Source organism: Crotalus tigris, unplaced genomic scaffold, assembly GCF_016545835.1.
Source record: "Crotalus tigris isolate CLP2741 ecotype Arizona unplaced genomic scaffold, ASM1654583v1 scf7180000019648.599848, whole genome shotgun sequence".
NCBI classification, from domain to species: Eukaryota; Metazoa; Chordata; class Lepidosauria; order Squamata; family Viperidae; genus Crotalus; species Crotalus tigris.
Window position 1 is genome coordinate 363,508 of NW_024097640.1, and position 22,097 is coordinate 385,604.

The window sequence follows — 22,097 nt, forward strand, 5'->3', positions numbered from 1 at the left end:
CGGGGCTTAGCTAATTTTATCGATGACATTCTTTACCAATCAAAAAGTGCTGCTGAAAGTTCAGCTTCGAGCAGGGAATACAGCTCGGCCAATCAGGGGCTTAACTACCGGAGCTCGCTAGAAGGAAGGTTCTGTAGGTCAGAGGATGAAGGATCGGCGTTTGAGTGACAAGCACGCACGCCACTAACAAGGCACCGCGGGGGGCGGTGCCGGAATTGAAGTACGCGGCCGAAAGGGCGGGTCATCCGGCAGATCAGGGCGGGGGGGAGGGAGCTGAGACTCGGTACGCGCAGGGCGGCCAGAGCAGCATGGCGGAAGACGAGAGCGACCAGGAATCGGAGAGACTCGGCGAGGAACTCAAGGCCATTAATGAGCCGCGCCTTCCCGCCGGATTGTCTCCTGCCCTGAGCAGCCAGTATTATTGCTACCGCTTCTGCCAGGTGAGTGGTTAGTCCCGCCCCTGTAGAGTGACACTCCGGGACTCGGGGGCGAAGACAGCCGAGCAATGGACGCGAAGGAATTTCGGACAGGACCTTCTACGGCGAAACGTCGGAGGCTCCCCTCCCTCTCCGTAATGGCTCTTTGCAGAGATAGCGGCTGCAGGGGAAGGGAAAAAAAAAACATGAGAGGGCGAGCGTAAGCGGAGGCGCTTCTCCCTTTCTCTGGTCGACGCGGAAAACCGATTTCCCTTCATTTCTGTCTTTTCTCTTCACCCCCTTCAAGGAGGAGCGGTAGGAAAGCCGCCCGTTGCCGAGCTGGAGGCTGTCCGTGAGGGGGAGTTGGTTTTCGCGGCGTCAGTTTTCCTCTCCCCAACCGATCTCTGGTTTTGTCCTTGTCACTGTCACCCTCTGTGGCTGAGAAAGTGGCCCAGGCCCTGGTCCTGACCCTTCCCTTCCCTTCTACAGGTTATCTCACGGGCTGGCAGGATTGGGGGCTGCCTTCTGTGGTGCAGAGAAAGAGGCTCTTTCTGGGCCGCTTAATTTGCTGTTGCTTTGGCAAGGTGCGTGTAGGTGGGGGCTCCGTTCCCAGCGCAGGTCCGGAGTTGGTGTCCCTCTAAGTCTAGGAGCTGGAATTTTTTTTTTTTAATTGATGTTGAGGCAATAAGCAAAGTAGGAGTCTGGTTCTTTAAAAGGTCTGGGGAGGGGCTCGGTTCTTTCCAGACCTCCTCCTCGCCTTAAAAACTTTGCATTTGGTTGGCTTGAGCATAAATGAGGTTTGCGGAGAAAACAGCCCACTGTTTTGAGCTGGAGTTCATTACCTAGTTGCTGCCTTATTGCTGCTAGTTTGTTCACTTTCCTATTAGGAGGAAACTGTGGAGGATATTTTGTCAGGCAAAATGTGTCATTATGAAGGGTGTTTTGTCATGCGTGTCTTTTTCTGACAAAAGGGAAGCTGGAGGGAAGAACTCGATTGGTTGTTAACAGGTGTGTTGACTTGAGTTTAACCACTTCATTCTAACCATGCCATGTATTATTTTGCTGGTATTTTATTTTATATAACCCTGCTTGGATTATATTTGTTCTATTTAACATGGCTTGGGGAATTTAAAGGTAGTTCTGAAGGGGGGTTGGAGTAAAGGTCCAAATAAAAATTGATTCAGGTAAATGTGCATAATCTTACATATTTAGAAAAACAGCTGTTTAAGTGTTTGGCATCTGTGATGAATGATGAATCTTCTAATTAATTGGTTTGTCATGATTTCTAAATGGTATTTGTTTATATTTGAGAATCTTAGAATATAAGTGAACTTGTCTAAATATGATTTTTGCTTTTATGCTGTGCTAGTCTTGCTCATTGCTACATTATTTAGATGGAAGCCTATCCTTATTTACCTGAAAATAAGTCCAATTAAATACAATTGTTTTTTTTAGTAAATACATTTGGTTTGTTATTCAAATGAACTTGTACTAAAGCTGTGGTTTGACTTACACATCCAATTAACAATTTAGCCGTAGTTTATGAAATAAGTCACTGTTCACTATATTCACACAAAGCTATGTCATAAAGTATGATTGAAAGACTTCAGTGTCTGGATTTATATACTGTATCACATTTAGACAAAATGAAGAAAATTATATGTAATTTGATGTGTGGTTCATACTGACTTTCGATTTAGAAATAATACCATTTCATAGGTTAAAGTGGATTCTGTAATACTTCTGAGAACTATTAATATTTTTATACACACACATACAAACATGTATTTATCTGATAGGAGCTTACTTGTGTGCCATATACTGGATGTTTTTCTATACCCAGTATAGAAAATATATATAAAAATCCACAAATAAACAAAATCCTGTGTAAAAACAGGTTTGAAAACAATAGTCTTATTACATTTTCCATGCTACCGATATAAAAAAATCCATTCCAGTTCTCTATTCCTTACTTTAAAAAAGTCTCTGAATGCAAAACATTTTGAAAAAGAATTTCATACAGAGTACATATTAATAATTTTTTGAATAAAAGTTCTACATCACTATTTTAATGAATGGTAACTATATTTTATAATTAAATTTATGTTGATAAGTAATTTATTGATGACTTGCTAATAACAAACTGCAGAGTGTTTAGTAGTTGGGGCATATATTTATCATTCTAATCTGAAGAATCTTTTGGTTATAAGTAGAACATGGAAAGTCCATTTTCTTTGTCCAGGTGTCAGTTTCCATGCTGTAAGTATTATTCAGTAATATGTGTATGTCAAATTATTGAGTCTTGTCTCAGAATGGAATTAACATGTGTAATAATTTTCTTCTTAACTGGAACAGAACAATGTAAAATATGTTTGAATGAAGCATTAATTGCACCTTCCAAGTGTTTATTATATAAATGCAATGTAATTTAGTAAATCTGAAATATTTTTTGTTGAATAAGATGTACTATAGTATAAAAACTATTAAAGTTTTTGACATGTTAAAATCACAAAGTAATTTTGAGCTCTTTTAGTGTCATGAGATGCAGGTTGGGGTGTTTCTATGTTTAAAATGTGAGTCAGTATTTGCTGTAAATGTAAATAATGTAAATAATGTCACTAAACTATTATGCAAATAATATTTTTATTTTACTGCAGAAAATTATTTTTGAAAATCATCTTCATCTTATAAATGAAGCATAAATTTCTATTTCCAACACATTTTCCATACAACAGGCTTTTAAAATTTGTTTTTGAGATCTGGATTACTCTGTATTATATCAGTTCAGCATGAGAAAAGAGTAAAAAGCCAGTTCCTATAAATCATGTATCACAGTTTTAAATCAATGTTATAGTGATTACAGTATATTATAGAGCTATCCAAAATCAGTTATATCTTGGTGTCAGCAAAACAAAAAATAAGAATTAAGATTTAGGGTCAATTCACTAGTCATAATCATAATGTCCTTTGAATTTGACTTAGCAAAAAGTGTAATAATTAGCCAGTATGGTTTAACAAACTGTTTTTGTGTGTACATACAAATAATGTATTTAGATTTCAGTAGAAATACATTTAACCATTTTTCTGATCTTCCTATTTTATATTAATCATTGTTTTTAACTTGACAGTGATGTGCCTCTCTAATCAGTGTCCTACTTTCCAAAGTAAGGTGTATTTTAAAAAATATGGAGAACATTTTATGTGAATGAGTTGCTAACTTTGAATTGACATTGTAATAGTTGTATTCATACTGTAATCTTATGAATTATAAATAAGTAGTTTTTTAATAGTTTGAAGGTGAAGATTCTACTTAATCATGATAACTCGTGGGCATGTAAGGATAGATGTAATATATCAATTGGACATTTCAGTTGGAGAAACAAGTGTAATTCTCTGCATGTTGAAATGAAATCTGATGTTACATATACATCTGTTGACATTTGATGGCTTTTTCAATTGAATGGATCCTTTCGCAAACAGTGGAAGCAAACCAGTAGTTTCTTTTTATTTCTTGTGACTTGTAGTTTTTAACTATTTGGTTTGGTTACAGTGTAAGTAGTACATACTCCAAGCTTTGTATTACAGTTGAATGCTGTGTGGAAAATCTGTCACATTGACTAATGATGTTCTGTAGAATTATGACTAGATATTGGTTTTTAATTTTGGACACTTAACTTTTTATAAAATGTGGTACAAATCATACTTTTTCTATGGGTATTTTTCTTTGCAGTTTTTTTTATTATTATTTATACCAACTGGGAGACGGTGAGTTCTAGGCCTTTCTTAGGCATGAAAGGATGGGTAACTTTCTCAGCCCAACATACCTTATAAGGTTGTTGTTGTGGGAAAATAGTAAGCAGAAGTAATAAATATGTTTAAATACATTCACCACCTTGAGTTGATCAAATACATACATACATACATACATTTAAAAAGGGATAAAAATATAATGACTCAATAGGTGGATTGAAATGTCAAAGTCAGTCTAAACATCTAGTTGTGTAATGGCCCTAATAATAATTAATAATAAAAATTCCAAAACATCTGGACCACTATTTGAACACCATCAGCATTGAAAAATCTCCCCATCAGTTGCAAAAAGTGGCTTTACTTGGAACAGCTTACAAACTATGATAATATCTTTAATACTATCAAACAACAATATCTACCTATTCCAGCTCCTTGGAAAGGACTCAATAAATGGATAAAAATGCTGGATCCAATCTAAACATCTGGCTAATTCTGCAACCAATCGTAATAGCTAGTAGCATGTTAATACTGAGGCAGAAATCCTATGCAGATTTACTTAGAAGTAAGAGTACTGAAAATTGGTTTTACAGCAATTGTACTGTGTATCTTGTTTCTGAGTAGATATCGTGTTTTATCCATAAACCAGAGGGCTAACAGGCCATCTTAAATTGTGAATGTTTTGAATTGTAAGTTTTCTATTATTTCTTAGCCATTGAACAGTGCTACAAAGTATTCTTGTCCTTTTAACAAAATAGAAATACATTTTTGTAGCACTAACTGTTTTGGGGAAAAAATAAGTACAGTAAGTCCCCATTTACTAATTGCAAATGGAATGGCAACTCCATCACTAAGCAACATGTTCATAAACATGAGACTGTGCCGACTTATGTTATCACTTCTGCTTGCAGTCATTAAACAAATCACCTGTGGTTGTTAAGTGCAACATCATGTGACTGCAACTTGTGACTTCTTATTTCCCCATTGACTTTGCTTGTTGGAAACTGGCTGTGAAGGTTGTAAATTGTGATCATGTGAGGTTACAAAGAAAAATTGCCTAGCTATAAAATATAGCAGCATAGTATATTCTTGCTTATATATGCTGTTTCAGATCAAGTTTAATGTGTACCGTTTTCTCCACAAACAGGTTGTTGAAGATTATGCTGGAAGATGGCAGGTTCCTCTGCCACAGCTTCAAGTACTCCAAACAGCTCTCTGTTGTTTCACATCTGCATGTGTATCTTTTCCAGATGAATGTGAACATGTACAGTATGTGCTAAGTAGCCTAGCCTTGTAAGTAGACAATGTTCTTCCTAGTGTAAACTTTCTAACTGTCTGGATACTATAGCGTAATTTGAAAAATTAACCTTCAAGGATAATTTTTTAAGCTTTGGGAAGAAGATTGTTGTCATTGTTTTCCAAATGTATAAAATGTAAGAACTGTTTAAGAACTTGCGTGGAGTATATTGATGAGCATATAAGTATTATAAAGGATATTGCTCATCATTCATTTAGTAATATTTCCCTACCAAATTAAGATATGAAAACAATACTATCATGTTTGTTTAAATATCTATTTATGGGATAGGAATAATTACCATTTTTAAATTAAAATTAGATGTATGACTTTTATGGTGTAATTGAGAAAATAAAATGTAAGACATGAACTAATTTGTATGTTATGACAGCAAAACATTTTCAGATTAAAAAAAGTTAATCATTTATTCAAACTCAAGCCTTCATCTTTATATAGTTTATAGTACTATTTTGAAATATTGGAAACTCAATCCTGACTCTCTTGGATATATATCAAATAGTATGTTGGTCAGTGCGGAATACATATTTGGGGTTTGGAATCTGACTAGAGGCAAGCATTCTTATCTAATGAAGGGCAGGTTGCTGGTGGGTATCATCATCCTTCGTTTTTAGGCAAGTCAAAAGGAAAACTGCATATCTGTAGGCAAATCTTGCTATAGCAATTCCCTAATACAAAAATATAATAGGTTGCAGTATTTCCACTCACCATACCTAGTGTGGTGTTACCATCAAGCTGCCTTTTTATCAAATTGTTTCTACAAAAATGGGTAATAATTGTTAGAACACTTATACATATATTACTCCCAAATCTCTCAAAACTTGTGGAAGACCAAAAGATATTTAATAACTTCATTTAAGGCACTAGACTTACAACAATCTCTTGTGAAGGATTGTCACAAGTATGCTGAACAACAAATAGCTAAAATCTCGGGGTATCAAAAATTAGCACCCCCATATATATAGAAGTTCAGTTCTGATCAATAGCAATTTTAATTTTATCAAGCCAACAGTTGTATATTGGGACTTAAAATTCAGTGTCCTTAGACAGCTTATTTTTTTAAAACTGATATGGATGTTGAGCACAATCCATTGTCTTTTAATGATGTAAAACGGGGGTGTCAAACTGTTGGTCTACCCCATTGCCGGCAATGGCAAAACAGTCCCAATACAATCGCGAGTTTGACATATCTGATGTAGAATAATATGAATGTGAGCAAAAACTAAAAAAAATGCAATATTTACTGAAAAAAAATTGCATTCTGTGTGGAGAGAGAAGAATTAGAGCACCAACTGTTGATTCATCATTTAAATTCCCTGAATCTATAATCTTTAACTGAATTAAAAATTTTAGGTTGCAGTGGCACTTAATAAAGTGTTTCCTCAATTCCATGTTATGGAAGTTTGTATAGAAACTATAATACACTAGAAACTCAGCTAATATATAGTGTAACATACCACTTCAACATTATATTAGGAAGAATATTATGCCAATATTTTACTATGCCAATTGCTTTCTCTCATGTAATACAATTAAATGAGCTTGCCTGATAGAGAATCCACAGAGCTTTGTCAACATTGTTCCTTCGTTTAAAATTCTTTATTTAAACTTGTGACATAAGTTTGCTCTGCTTATTTCTTTTTAACTTCAAGTTGCTTTGATTTATAGGAGCTTTTTCGAACTGTTACTATTCTTTGGGAAAGATGAATTCTATGAAGATCCTTTAAAAGACATTCTTGGGTCAATTCAGGTAATTTGCTAGTGTTCAAATAATTAAGTGTTGACAAGCATAATGCTACCAATTTACAAGTAGTCCTTCATTTATGATCATTTGTTTAGTGACCATGCAAAGTTTTGACAGTACTGAATGAATGGTAATTATATAGCTGATCCTCAAAGTTCCAACCATTCCAGCACATCTATGGTCACATGATTGTGATCTGAATGCTTGACAATTCATTCATACTTACAACTGGTTCCCAAGTGCCCGATGATCACATGAGTGCCATTTGTAATCTTCCATGCCAATTTCTCCAGAAAGTCAAAGGGGAAGCCAGCAGAGAAGGCTGCAAGTTGCTGGGATAACTCTCTTCCTCATGCATCCTCCCCTAGCCTCTTTGAACTTGCATTGCGCTGGTCACTTGGACAGCCCTGTGCACCCTCCCTGATCTATGCAGTGCCTATCACAAACCCTCACATTCCCTCCCTGACTCATTTAGTGCAACCCCCTGCACCCTCACCTACTCACCCCTACCCAAGTGGCACTTTTCGCAGACCATTACACACTGTGTAGTACTTGTTGTGTACAGTCTCTGACCCTTCCTCACACCCCACCTAATCCAGTAGCAGCTATTAACTTGCCTGTGGGCCTGGGAATTACAACTTCCTGCTGACTTCCCCCATTGGCCTTAAAGCAGCAGGAGATTGCCTTGCTGAAAGACCATGGGATTAAGTTAATAAGAGCAAATGGGATTGCAGGGATTGCTATTGCTAAGCAATGTGATCACTGTTTTTTGATGGTACTGCTTAGTGACAGGAATTTTGTTTCCAGTTGTGGTGGTGTCAAGAATTACCTGTATAAGGAACTTTATCAAAAAGAAAAATTCAGTTTCTAAATAACTTAAAATTTAAGTATGACATTCTGACTTAATGTATAATGCTGTGAATTGTATATAAATAGCATTATTAATTTTTAATATCAAACTCATGTAGGAATCAGTTTGTGACTTTAGAATCTGTTATTGTATCAGACCATCTCTCTTCCTTGCATTCTGCGGAGGTTCAATAACTTTCTAATGGCAGTTGAGAAAATGTTAATTAATAAGCATCAAAGTCACATAATCCTTGCCAATTAAATTCATAAACATTTTTCCTATAGCGATGTTCCCTGTTGAAATTTTCAGTAGCCCTTGGCTTAGCCTTCCAACTTTATTATTATTATTATTATTATTATTATTATTATTATTATTATTATTATTATTACTACTACTACTACTATTACTATTACTATTATTCTTTTCAGTATTGCCTATTTGTGCTATCTATATACTACTACAACTCTCATTGTCATGGTTATTAACTGGGTAAAATGGTGTGTTATTGGGCAATCGTTTCTGAAGCAAGATATCTCAAATGGCTAACATATACAGGATGTGTCCAAAATCTGGGACCCATGACTCCCAAGAGAATCCATTTTGGGGAAATTGTGCTTCATGCTGCTGATTGCCTCTGTGCTGCTGCAGTCATGTTATCTTTATTTTCAATGTTCTATGACAGTCTCCCAGCCAGTATCACAATCCCTCACTCTCTCACCCAGCAGCAGTCATTTAGTTGCCTGCTGGAAAGGGAGGGAAGGAGGGAGGGAGGGAGAAAGGAAGGAAGGAAGGAAGGAAGGAAGGAAGGAAGGAAGGAAGGAAGGAAGGAAGGAAGGAAGGAAGGATGGAAGGAAGGGCTTCATTATGCTTCTGCATGAATGCTTGGAAGAGGCAATAAATGGAATTGAAGACAAAGAAAAAAGTATTAGGCAACAATTTTAAAAATTTTGGGGATCTGCACATACACATTATGACATCCTAGGTTCTTGAGAAGAAATTGATGAATATGAAGGCCAACACCAGCTAAAAAATGGCAGTTGTGACTTTGTATTGTTGTGAACAGATAATTATATTCCAAATTATTTAATCAGTTCCATTTTCAGTTCTGTTCATTTTACTGAATTCTTAGTTAACCCTCCTTAATTTTTCATTTTTAAAACATTTCCATTAAAACTCTACCATTTATTTCTCTTACATTCTCAGTCATAGTCTTCCATTTGCCATGTTCATGATTTTGGTCAATTCAAGTTTTTACTTAAAAACTTTTAGAGAAGATGTGAACTAGGTTACTAAGCTTAGTTATGTCTGAGTTAACAGATAATATTAACAGTAAAGTGAGTAAATATGGTCTAGTGGTTAAGGTACAAGGCTAGAAAGCAGAAGATCATCAGTTCTAGTCCCACCTTAGCCATGAAAGCCAGCTCTGTGACCTTGGGCCAGCACACATATTCAATAGCCTTGCAGGGTAGTTGTTAATGGGGAAAATGGAGGAGGAAAGTGTGTTGGATATATTCATCACCTTGAGTTATTTGTAAAAATAGTAAAGGTGGGATATGAATAAATAGAAGTAATATAAAAGTATGATGCCAGTTTTGGCACATTTTGACAAATATGCAATTAGTGCAGTTGGTGTCCCTAACTTTATGCTACAAAAGATGAAATCTTTGCTTTAGGTTACCTCAGTGTATTACTACTCATACTCTAAAAACTAAGAAGTATATGCAGTGTACTGATACATTCCCAGTGTATATTCTAAGTACCTTAATGTTCACCACTTATTCTTCCATAGGATTGCCAGAATCGACTCAGCAGATACAAAAATGTTAACTTAGAATTGGTGACTCGAATTACCAGAGACGGTGGACCTTGGGAGGATTCTGTATTACAAACTGTTCTTAAAGGAAGACCAGTTTCTCAAGAGTTAGGTACAAATTGTTTTTCATATATATATATATATATATATTGAAAATAGCATAATTTAAATTAATGTTGAATGCAGGAAATTTTTATTTCACTTCTGTAAAATTGTTTCCAGGTGGTGAATGTTGTAATGTATTTCTTAATCACAGGATAGAACTAATTCAATTAGAGATTGGATTGAAAGATAAGAAAATTTAGTGTACACTATATTGTGGATTTTGAGATTATTTCTTATGCATGGAAAACAATTTGTATTGGTTTTATAGTTATTGTTTCTGAGATGGGCACAGGATTAAAAAATAATTTTATGTGTGCATCATAGACAAAATTTATCAGGTTGCCAAGAGTTAAACTTACTTGATGGCACATAATAAATCATTTTATTGCAGATAAAGTAAAATGTCAAGCTATTACTTTCATAGGAATAGAGTATGAACTCACTGAACAATATTGCAGCATTCTAATTTAAAGTATTTATGGTCTTAATTAAATAGTTTAAGGATTAAATTATGTGCATATTTAGGAGCAGCCTTAAAGAAATGCTATTTGTTACTATTGTAGGAGAAGATTGCACAACATACACTAGGATTTACATGTTTCTAAGAGGAATGGGGCCAAAGAATATTTTGGAAGGAAGTTGTAGGAGTTATAATGGGTGAAATGACTCTCTTTAGCATATGTCCTTGACGTTCCCCATACCCAGTCCTCAGTCAGAAAGAAAGATCTTACATTTATCACCTCACTCAGTTGGGGTGGGGGAGACTGAGAAAAGGAAAATAACGAACTGCAATTTTTTGCATTGCTGTCATAATAATTTTATACTGGCCCTATTCTCTTATCCATGTTTTTTTAAAAAAAAAACTCCATAGATTATCCAGTTTTTAATTTTAATAATGTTAATAGAATGCTTCCAATATTTTGTAAACCTGATTTAATATAACCTACTGTTAATATTTTATAACTGAATTATTTATTTTCTTTTACCAGTTAACAAATATTTAAGCTCTGAAAATCCACTGTTCTTTGAATTACGCGCCAGATACCTTATTGCCTGTGAACGCATCCCAGAGGCAAAGGCTCTTATTAAAGCTTGCATGAATCATCCTAATATTAGCAAAGATCTTTACTTCCATCAAGCATTTTTCATGTGTCTTTATATGTCTCCGCTAGAAGATCACCTATTCCAAGAGGTACAGTTTAACAGCTTTAATGAAGTTTTGTGATATGACTTGATAAGGGATAGTATTTTAATTTATATTAAGCAAAATAAATGACCAAATAATTTGTTTAAAAAAATCATTCTTGCTTTATGATTCTATATAGATTAATCAGCTCTGTATATATTATTTTTTTGATATTGGACAACTACTTCCTAGTATTAGCATTTCATTAACCCTGCTCTAAGATTGCCAAGTAACAAGTAATATGACAAATTTGGTCATGGAAAATAGTAACATTAACTATTCTGTTCAAATTAATATAAAACAATATGCTGTATATAAATTCTTGTTATTGTCTATATTTCTCTTCCCCCTTGTATTATTAGCTTTCTATATTGGGTAATAGAACTAGTACTAGGAGCTAGGAATTCCAATTATTGTAAAAGTTTAGCCTCTTTTTTTTACTACGCTTGCCTGAGTTATCTCATTTTGATTGCACAGCATTTGCTGAGGACTGACTGCAAGAATGGCATTGAAATCATCTGCAACACTGCAAAAGAAGGGAAGATTGCTGTAGCATTGAATCTTTGTGAACTGTTTCTTATTCCACAGCTCAAAAAAGGGGATATGTATTGCATCTGGTAATTTTTTTCTTTCAATAATACTGCTTTAGACTAGTGTTATCACACAAGAAAATTACAAATAAATTATAAAGGAATGGTTAAAGTCTAGTTAATTATTAAGAGGAAATAGTGTTTTGGTGCAATTTCATTACTATAAAATCCATCAATTCAATACATTAGTAAAAACTTAAGTATTAGATATTTTTGTATTGTTATAACCTGCTTAAAAATAATGGATTACCTTATTGATTTACTTAGCAGACAAGTAACTTAATTTTTTTCCAAGTTAATTTCTTTACAGCTTCTCATTTATGGCTAGTGTCTTTATGAAACTTGACCAAAAATTTCATTAATCTGTAAAAACTATGTCTTATATTTTAATTATTAAAATAATTCCAAAATGGAGAATTATTTAAGAGAATGCAAGTTCCTTATATTTAAGCTGATTACTCTAAAAATGTTACATAGAGTGATAATGGCTCTAGAGATTCATAGTTTTCCTATTACATTTGTAGATGCTGGAAGTTGAACCTTAGGTCTGCAGACAAACTAGGCTCAACTACTTATTTATGATTTCTCTCAAATAGCTTTTTGAATAATATAATTATATTGGTAATGTTACATACTTCCATATGTAGAATTTGCATACAGTGATTTTGATACACTAATTGGAGAGGCGGCTCCTCCATTTATTTTTAATAAATGCCCATTGAATTGGAGAGTGCATTTCCAAGCTGATTTGCATAATTTATACAATAGTACCATTATGCAAATGGAAGAAATAATGTCATTTTTATAACCCTGAATTATATCTATCATAGATTTTAACAACATGATAAATTTCATATGATTGGTATCTTGGTTACCTAAAATAAGCTTCATTTTGTTTTATAGGGAGCTGATCTTTATTTGGAGTAAACTGCAGCTTAGGTCTAACCCATCGAAGCAAGTATTTGTAGATCAATGCTACCAACTTTTAAGGATAGCTACAAATTTACAAGTTATTTTTCCTTTCATGAAAGTCATTAGGGATGAAGTAAGTAATAGCATTTGCCTCAGATACGTGTTTTAAAAGTACAAATATTAAATATTGTATAAGCTATGTTGTTATATAATTAAATATTTATTTGTTGAAAAAGAATATATTGACATTATCTAAAATATTTTTATCTCCACATCTGGCATAGGAGAACAGCAAATAATACCCTAGCCGTACTTACTGAGTTTGTGCTTTGAATAAAATGTGCTATGTACAGCTCTAATATGGACCAATATTAGTAGGATTAGCTCAACATATACTTAAAAAAGGAAGATATTTTCTTTTTACACTTTACAAACTATAATTAATGTATACTAGTTTATATAGTTCCATAATTGTTTTATGCAATATGTAAAAAAAGTCATTGGATTTTGTTGCAAAAGTATTTTTTTTTAAGGATGAATACTAATAGGGTTGTACAAAGCATTTGAAGGTGTCTGCAGCAGACAGGAGCATTGAAACATTGAAATAGCAGTCTTTTTAGGGTTCATGCAGCTGCTTTGGAAATGGCTCCTAATTTTTCCATTTGTGTATTCATTAATTGCCACTTTTCTAGATACTTCGATGTGGAGGTAATTCAACCATTTTCCAAAGCAACTTTGCAAGCCTTCTGAAAGATGTATTATTTTAATCATTGAAAAGGATTACTTTGTTTATGCTCTTGCCTGAACCTTAATTTAGTAATTATTCTTTGACCTTGTATTTTAAAAGATAAAATTATATGTTGTGCTTGCTTTAAATGTATTTAGAAAAATTGATCAAAATTTAGTCTCCCACAATTGGAAGAGCTTCCATTCATAAACTGCTTTTGACTCAAGTAAGTGAACTTGTTGTAATAGGAAAATACGATGTACAATGATAATTTAAAATGAATGTACTTTTTAAAATGTTTGCAATATTATTTGTCACTTTTCTACATTGATAAAATATCTTTTAAGAATATTTACTTCTGTTTACCAGTTCTCTTGTATATTAGGGCTTGGGTTGTTTTGTTTTATATCCAGTCCCTCCCTAAAGATACTGGGAATTTGCAACATTTGATGTATCACTGAACTATAATTTTGAGATATTGTAAGCTTTCTTGGAAAGGAAATGCAGAAGACTGTCAATATTCTGAATTTATTCTACCTTTCCTTTCTTTCTCACAGATTGGCAAGGAAGGTCTACAGATTTGTGTAGAAATATGTGGAAGTGCTCTTCAGCTAGATCTTCATGATGATCCAAAAATGAAATGTTTGATATACAAAACCATTGCTCACTTTTTGCCAAATGACTTAGAAATAGTGCGAATATGTGCTCTTTCTATATTTTTTATTGAGCGCACCTTGGAGTCCTATTATATTGTTGAACAGCTATATAAATATACAGATGAAGAATACAATGAACAAATAAGTTCAGTTCAGAATCGTGTACGTTTTGAGTTGCTCCCAATTTTGAAAAAAGGATTGTTTTTTGATCCAGAATTTTGGAACTTTTTGATGATCAAACAGAACTGTTTAGCACTGCTAAGAGATAAAGCCTCAGTTGAACTGAGTGAACATCCAGCTGAGCTTTCTTCTGCAAATACATCAAAGACACGTCGAGTACTGCGAAGTGATCAATCTTGTACGCCTGAGACAAACAGTGGAGAACTAGACCATGAAGATACTTCTGAAGCACATTTGGAAAATGATGGTAATTGCAAAAAGAACCATGTAGTTCTTAATTCATCTAAAACTGATCACAATGTACCAAAACATCGCTGCATATTATGTAACAGAGAATTTGTTGGTGGACACATTGTGAGGCATGCCCAGTCCCATCAGAAAAAGGGCAGTTTCTCATGTGTAATGTGTTGTAGAAAATTCAGACAAAAAAGTATAATGCTTAAGCACTTAAAGAATCACATCAAGAAAATGACACGGCATCATCTGGCTGCTACTTCTGTTGATAAAGAAACTCTTATTGTAAATGAAATGAACTGTTCTAGTGCTGATGTTCCCCTTCAGAATGGGGATTTGGAGAGTACTAAAGAAAATGAAGTGGAGCTAGTCATTCCAAGTACTAACCAGGAGATGCAGAATTCTGAACTTGCACTGGATGTAACCAAAAATCATGCTAGTAGCCAGGATGATATTGTTGAAAATGGTAGTTGTGATAACTATTCAAATAATATTCCTGAGGCAGAAATTAAAGAAGGATCACCAGAAAACAGCCTGAATAGAGAACTCCCTATACTTCACAAGGTAAATGGTGTGCTCTGTCCTCAAAATGATTTGGAACACACAATTAATTTCAAGTGTCCTGCTGATGGGTGTGTAAGAGTCTTTAAAAAAATACGGTTTCTGAATAAGCATGCACGCAAGGCCCATCCTTCTGATCTAAATGTGCAAGAACATATAATGAAATGGAATAATGGAAAATGTAGGTTTTGTCAGAGAAAATTTTTGGATTCCCATCATTTTATCGATCATCTGAAACAACATATTTATCCAAATGTATATTTCTGTTTGCATTTTAACTGTAATCAGAGATTTAAGCTGTCTACTGAGCTTGCAGAACACATGAAAAGTCATACTGAGTTTAAAGCTCAGTGTAACTTTGCAGAGTGCTGTAAACTTTTTGACGACATTTCGTTGTTACATGAGCACGAAGCTCAACATTACTTAAACAAAGCAAATCCTTCTGAAGTCAGTGAAAATAATTCTTCAGTTGTTTTGGAATCTGAGTGTGGTATTCAAGAAATAGCAGATGATGATGGTGAAAAGGAGGCTGTAACGGACTTGCCAATTCCCACTTGGAAAGCAAGGAAAGATTCCTTAGAACCAAAGACTTATATTCAGACTGAGAAAAAAATAAATAATCTAATCCAGAATGGGAATGAAAATGCATATGGTAGTGCTGTCACAATTGTGAACTTAATAGACCAAAAGATACCTGAAGTAGAGCCAAATTTTGAAAGCTGTAAACTTAATGATCAGGTGGTCAACGGGCATGGTGAACTGGAACAAATAACAGCCACACTGGATGCTGATTTGGAAAAAACAAGTGCCAATACTAGGACAGAAAATGGATCTCTTCTACCTGTTCTGCAGAACTGTACCGATATATCACATAATACTCTAGTGGATCCTCAGACACTTTCTAAACCAAATCAGATAACAGAAAATACATCATATGGCTTAATTTTAACAAGGCCTTACATTAGACCATTGCCTCCGAGTTACCTTGATGAACGATATATTAGCATGCCAAAACGAAGAAAAACTTTGACTGATAAAGCAGATGCACATTCAGAGCAAGGCAAAATGTGTAGCAAATCAGAAAGACTAAGATGTAGCAAATGTTTGACCACCTACTGTAACTCAGAAGCACTTCAGCATCATCTTGCACAAAAGAAGTGTCGGACACTTTTTGGATTCGATTCAGATGATGAAAGTAAGTTTTTCAATTTTACTAGGTATAATTTTAGGTATTTGTACAGCAATAAAATGTTAAACAAGAGATTTAAGTATGCAGTTGTTAAACAAATGGATACATACACTGTTAGAAAAACAATTCTAAAAAGATAGGGTGAGAAAAATGTAATAAAATTATATTATGTATAATGGTAAATAGTAGCATATAGTTTTGCCTTAGCCCAATAGTAATGAAAAAGTATTATATTGCAGATAATAGAATTTTAGCTAGTTTTGACAGCACTTTACTGTGCAAAGTTGTTGAAATCATTACTTGACCAGATAAAACTATGAAACTTACTCTACAGTGTTTCAATGTTTTCATGAAGGCTTCAGAGAAAAAGGGTAACTAGCTATCATTTTATATTCTCTAAACAAGCATTTAGTTTGTTTGACCTTGCTTTTGTTTAGGAAAAATGAATGGCTGAATCTCAGTATGATACTGGACTCCAAAGGACTAATCAATGTAATCTATTTTTTTGCAGGTGCCTGAGCAAATGATGTATGAGGACTTCTCCATTTGAGGAGTAGTGATGGAACACTACAATATTCTGCATCAACCTGCTTTTCCCTTCTTGGCCTTAATTATAAAGAAGTCTAAAATTACTAAAGAAAATCATGACCTTTCTGAGAATTAAAGCACAGGGGTCACAACTAAGTGATAGTAGGAGCCGTGCAGTATTAGCATCCAGAAAACAAGCAGATTGTGTTTAAAACCCCAAAGTACCAGTTATCTAAAAGCCACACATTCTTGCATAGTTCTACTCTTAAGTAAATTCACTGGGTGGCTGTATACAGAGTAGGTTTCATGCTGACTGATAACAATTGTTCCAGAGAAAAATTGCCTGTGGGACATGCCTCTTTCTGAATCTGTATGTTCAAAGGAAGCCATTCTGTATGATAAAACTAGTTTGAGTCACATTCAATGTTGCTGTGCACTAAAATCGGATCAATTAAAAAGAGATCCATTTATAAAGGTTGACTCTTGCAATGGTATATTTTGTACCTTGGAAATGGAACCGATGAATGTAAAAAATAATCAGTGCTGGGCAGTGTATCTTAATAAATGTTTTAAGGCATACAATAAGGGCTAAAGTATGTCTTTGATATTTCCAAATTCACCTAATTGAACTGCATTCAAATGCACCAAAGTTTTTCAAGACCTGATCATGATGAATGTATAGATAGAATTCAGTCATAACAACTAGCAAATCCACACAGCTACAATGTTTGGTATCAAAAAGCAGTTTTAGGCTCAATAGTAAATTCACGTGGCTAGAATTTAACTGAATTCAGCTGGTGTATAAATTTTAAGCATAAACTTTTTAAGGTTGTTTGCATGAATTATACTTGTTAAAATCAAATTTTGTATTTAAAATGAATTAAAAAGGGTCGCACTTGATTTAAATTGACATTAGGACACTATGAATATAGCCTTGTATTCATATTGCATCAACATTGAAAAGCTGCGCTGAATTTTCTTTATGAAACAATGCATTCTTAAGAAATTCATACAAAAGCTATCAAGGCGGTGCATGCTACGACAATAATTCAGAAGTAGTAATTTAAGCATAGAATCTGTTATTCATTAAGCAGTTCTTTTGTCAGGCTTCTATGCAAGTATATAGGAAAGTTCAAAGCATTTCTGAATAATTTTTGAAGTGAGCATACATCTAAATCCCTTGACAAACTTAAGCAGTAAAAATAAAATTATTTGCACTGTGCCTTGAAAAGTTAAGCTTTAAGCCCCTTATTCTTAAAATAGTACATATAAAAGCAGTGTATTCTAATCCCCAAATATCCAAGATACCCTTTTCTTTAAAAGCAATGGTGTACAAATATTTATTATGAAAAATAAATATTTTTCATAATAAACATTAAGAACTGTTCTTGCAGACACCGGGGTTTGAAAATATTTACAAAGGGATTATGTTTTTTTTTAAAAAATGAAAATGTTAGTTGACCTATTGAGCTATATTTTCAATGCAATCCTACACTTTTCTACTCCAAAGTCAGTCCCATTGAGTTTAATGGTACGTACTCTCAGGTAAGTGAGTAGATTTTTTTAAAAATCAGATATTTTATTCATAAAGACTAAGGACATTTTTTTCTCAAGAAACAAGTATGAAACTTTGAACACAAATATGCTTGAAATATAATTATATTTCTAACCACTTTTAGATCAATCCTGATATCTAGGCACCAAATGATATTTTTAATGACTGCACAAATGAAACTGTGCTTGACTATGCTAAATATTAAAGGCTACTGTTGAAGCAATTCGAATTATAACATGAACAGACCTTTTTCAATTTACTTTTATAAGTCATGCAAGATTGCACAAATATGGTACCTAAGTTCTCTACTTTTGAGATAATTAAAATCCAAAAACATATATTTTGTAATATATTTGTACATCTTACTATATAGGAGATTTTATTAAAATATTTTAATACTTTATATTAAATGGGAGTTATTTGCAAATCTCAGTCTTCAACTGTGTCTTAATTGGAATTTATTTAATTTGGTCAGATTAGAAAATAGGTTTTCCTTGTACAGGAGTCCTAAAATTGGCAATTTTAAATGACAGCATGTTTTGATATATCAATACAAGAAACTGAATTTTTTCAAAAATAAAACACTGATTTTCTGGGATCTTAGTTTGTATTAGCAGTTTTAATGTTTCATTTCTTAATCAGCATTAAGGGTCATGCATGATACTTTAAAGATAACTTTGTGCTAAGCTAGTTATTAGATAGGCATAGCTGTGCACTTTTCATAGTGACTATAAAATGGTTTGCTATTTATTCTATGTTTTTTGACTAGCTGAACCTGTTATTCCCTGTGGATCTGTCAGGGTTATAATCTAAGCCCAAGTAAGGTTTGCATGGTTCTAACACTTGCTGAGATGGATAATTAGTGCTGTGGCTATACTTTGATATTCCCTAAGTTGGGTTTTAATTTGCTAGATATAAAAAACATTGATTTGTTGTCCAATTTTACTTTCAGTGTCTCTGCAGTCTTGCCTTATAGGCATCTAAGTATCCAGACTTATATCCAGGAAATATAAGCCTTTCCTCAGGAAAACATTCTATTTCAAATTAATTCCAAATTATGTAACATCATAAACATTTAGTATAAAACTGAAGGGGAGATTAACCTTCTATAGAACGTTTAGTTTTCCACTTGCTGTTATCAGTTTTAATCAAAAACAGTTGAGTGGAATTTTAAGGTATACCATTTGATTTGTTGTGATTTGATATCAAACAAATGCTTAGGAGAAATTATACAAATGGTAACATTGCTAGGACACCAGTCTTTCAGATATTAATATTTCAGTTGTCAGCTATTTTAAAATAGATTTGCAATACTTAATTTCAGGTTATTCCCAATTGCTGTTAAACACTATGAGTAATTAAACTAATGAGCCTAACTCCATGATCTTAAATTACACACTTTTGGAAAATGCATTGACTGCCCTTTGTAAGTGATTAGTGTTTTGACTTTTCACCAGCTTTTAAAACAGGATATGGATTGTTTCTTCTTGGCCAAAAGAAGGGTTACATGAGTGACTTCAATCAAACATTTGTTTGTTGTGGGCAAGATTTGATTATTGCAGGAAATAATGTTCTCTTTTCTAGTTAACTTAGAATTGACATTGGTATTGCACAAGTGGTATGTCTCAAATGGCTTGTGTAGTGTCCCCTTATCTCCAGGCTGAAATGAGAAATACAAAGCCAGCAGGAATCATTGTGAAGTGCTTAGTAGATCCAGTTGAAAATGTGCTAGGGTTTCCCTTCCCCAATCCTATCTCCATGATCCTACTACTAAAAGAATGTCAAGACTATTGCTGTATTTAAGTTTATGTCATCCACCCTGAAAATTAAAGCTTAAGAGGTTAAATGATTGTGTTAGGGTTGCCCAATGTTTTGCCAGTTAGTAAACACTTGGTATGTTGCTCAATCTCCCAATTGGATAAAGAAACTGCATGGCTGACTGTTTCTCCCCAGATGCCAGATATATAAATAAAACATAAAAATTATACTGTATATACTTCGAGCATCTCCATTAAATCTGACTCAAGCTAGGTACAATTATCAATTTTTCTGATTTTTTAGAATAACTTCTCCACTATCCTAAATATTGACAGTGGTTCCCAAGTCATGGCTTTTAGAAGACTTGACTCTTAAAGGATGCCTCAAACTTGTTTATCCATTTGGTTTGTCACAAGGCTCTATGCATCCTCAGTCGTGTAAAAATTGTTGGTCTGGCTATCTTTGCCATCTATTTTATAGATCAAATTTGAAATGCTTATCTGTGGGAAAGATCACTGGTACTTTGGTCTAGCCATATTCAAATCTAGAAACTGTATAGTTTGAATCATGTAAGACAAGATTCAGCATATCTTGTTTAATGCCAAGGTGTAGGATTAAATACTTTAGGGTTTTTTTTTTAATTTATTTTGCACTGTATATAACACCTTGATTACATGCAGTGTATATTTGAATTCCTATGTTTAATTTGTAAAAGCAATTACAGGTTTAACAAGTAAGGAAATTTGTGCTTCCTTCTTGATGGTTAAATTATTTTATTTTTCATTTTATACGAGTACAAATAAAAACTGAGCCATCAAACTGCAATAAATCAACAGTAGTATTTCATTTAAAATTTTTGTATTGTAAATAGATTTGTTCAATAAAATTATTGTTCAATAAAATATTAAAGATATGTCTGGAATTTGGGAAAAAAAATCATTTGATTTTGTTAGTTGTAATATTGCTATGCAGCAGCTAGCAAGACATTTTGTATAGCTTTAATACGAAACTATCCTGAAGCAGGTGACACTATTAAATAAACAAGCACTAACCTGCTTGAATGCACAATTTGGTAACATGAACAACTGTAGTGTAGAGTATAAAATGGCAAATTTAATATGAGTTGTTAAAAGGTTTTCTTTGGGGGGGGGAACAAAAGTTCTAGTTACAGCCTGATTTTAAAAAACACCCCAATAACAATACTGAGCTCAGGAATGGATTTTGAGAACCCAAATTGAGCCATGTTCTTGAACTTTTTAAAAACATTTCCTCTTCTTTCTTCTGATCAGTGTTTTTGAGGTGGAGCTATTTTCTTTTCTATAAAATCATTGAGAATTAGAGGTCCTTCCTGTGAATCATTAACAAGATTTTCTTCTGTTCAATCGTGTCCAGTTCTCAGACTCAAAGTTCCATCAATTGTCTTGGCAAGGTTTTTCAGAAGAAGTTTGCCTTTGCCTTCTTCCCATGGCTGTGAGAAAGTAACTGGCCCGAAGTCACCTAGCTAATTTTGCGTCTAAGGAGATCCTAGAACTCGCAATTTCCCAGTTTCTAGCCGGATGCCTTAAGCACTGCACCAAACTGACTCATTCACAAGATTAATCTGCAATTAAAGAATTTTACTTTGTTTTCCACTTTGTATCCCGAAGTTCCTTTTCTTAAAGACTTAGCCTTACATTGTAACTCATATTTAGGATGTTATATATTTCCAAAACGCGTGCGTATTACTCAGTCCCGTAGTTACATTCGTGTATTTGGGAAAATGTATGTTTTTTAACAATTTTATGCTTTTGATATGGCATTGGAAAATGGAAATTTATCTTGGAAATATCTTAAGAGGGATGGAATCACCCCCTTGTTCTTTTAATGAATCTTCCAATTATGATATCGTGATATATTTTAATATCCCCACATTTGACATGGTTCTCGAAGAATAATTTACAAATAAGTTGTGGTCAAATAAAATAGCTGAATAGAAGAGCCTCTGTTAAAAAAAGTGGGGAGAAATAAACGTGCGGGGGCACGTACGTTTTG

The 22,097-nt window shown here is 33.8% G+C and overlaps 1 protein-coding gene across 2 annotated transcripts; it reads left to right on the forward strand.

The window, feature by feature from the left end:
- Positions 1-274: 274 nt before the first annotated feature.
- Positions 275-20,979, forward strand: ZNF654 (zinc finger protein 654). 2 transcript variants are annotated; one of them, XM_039364055.1, is made up of 9 exons: positions 275-440; positions 5,311-5,456; positions 7,147-7,228; positions 9,862-9,997; positions 10,980-11,182; positions 11,654-11,793; positions 12,670-12,811; positions 13,963-16,231; positions 16,737-20,979. In XM_039364055.1, the coding sequence occupies exons 1-9, from the start codon at positions 309-311 to the stop codon at positions 16,742-16,744; spliced, it is 3,258 nt and encodes a 1,085-aa protein (XP_039219989.1). In that variant the 5' UTR covers positions 275-308; the 3' UTR covers positions 16,745-20,979. The 2 variants fall into 2 exon arrangements, with proteins under 2 accessions (XP_039219989.1, XP_039219990.1); XM_039364056.1 differs by lacking the exons at positions 275-440; positions 5,311-5,456; positions 7,147-7,228 and having other exon boundaries at positions 9,860-9,992.
- The last annotated feature ends 1,118 nt before the right edge of the window (positions 20,980-22,097 follow it).

Excerpts from the sequence above, each read along its gene's own strand:
- ZNF654 (XM_039364055.1), top strand. The coding sequence starts at position 309 with ATGGCGGAAGACGAGAGCGACCAGGAATCGGAGAGACTCGGCGAGGAA. Across the intron at positions 9,998-10,979 it reads ACCAGTTTCTCAAGAGTTAG|TTAACAAATATTTAAGCTCT; the intron begins GTACAAATTGTT and ends TTCTTTTACCAG. Across the intron at positions 11,794-12,669 it reads GGGGATATGTATTGCATCTG|GGAGCTGATCTTTATTTGGA; the intron begins GTAATTTTTTTC and ends TTTGTTTTATAG.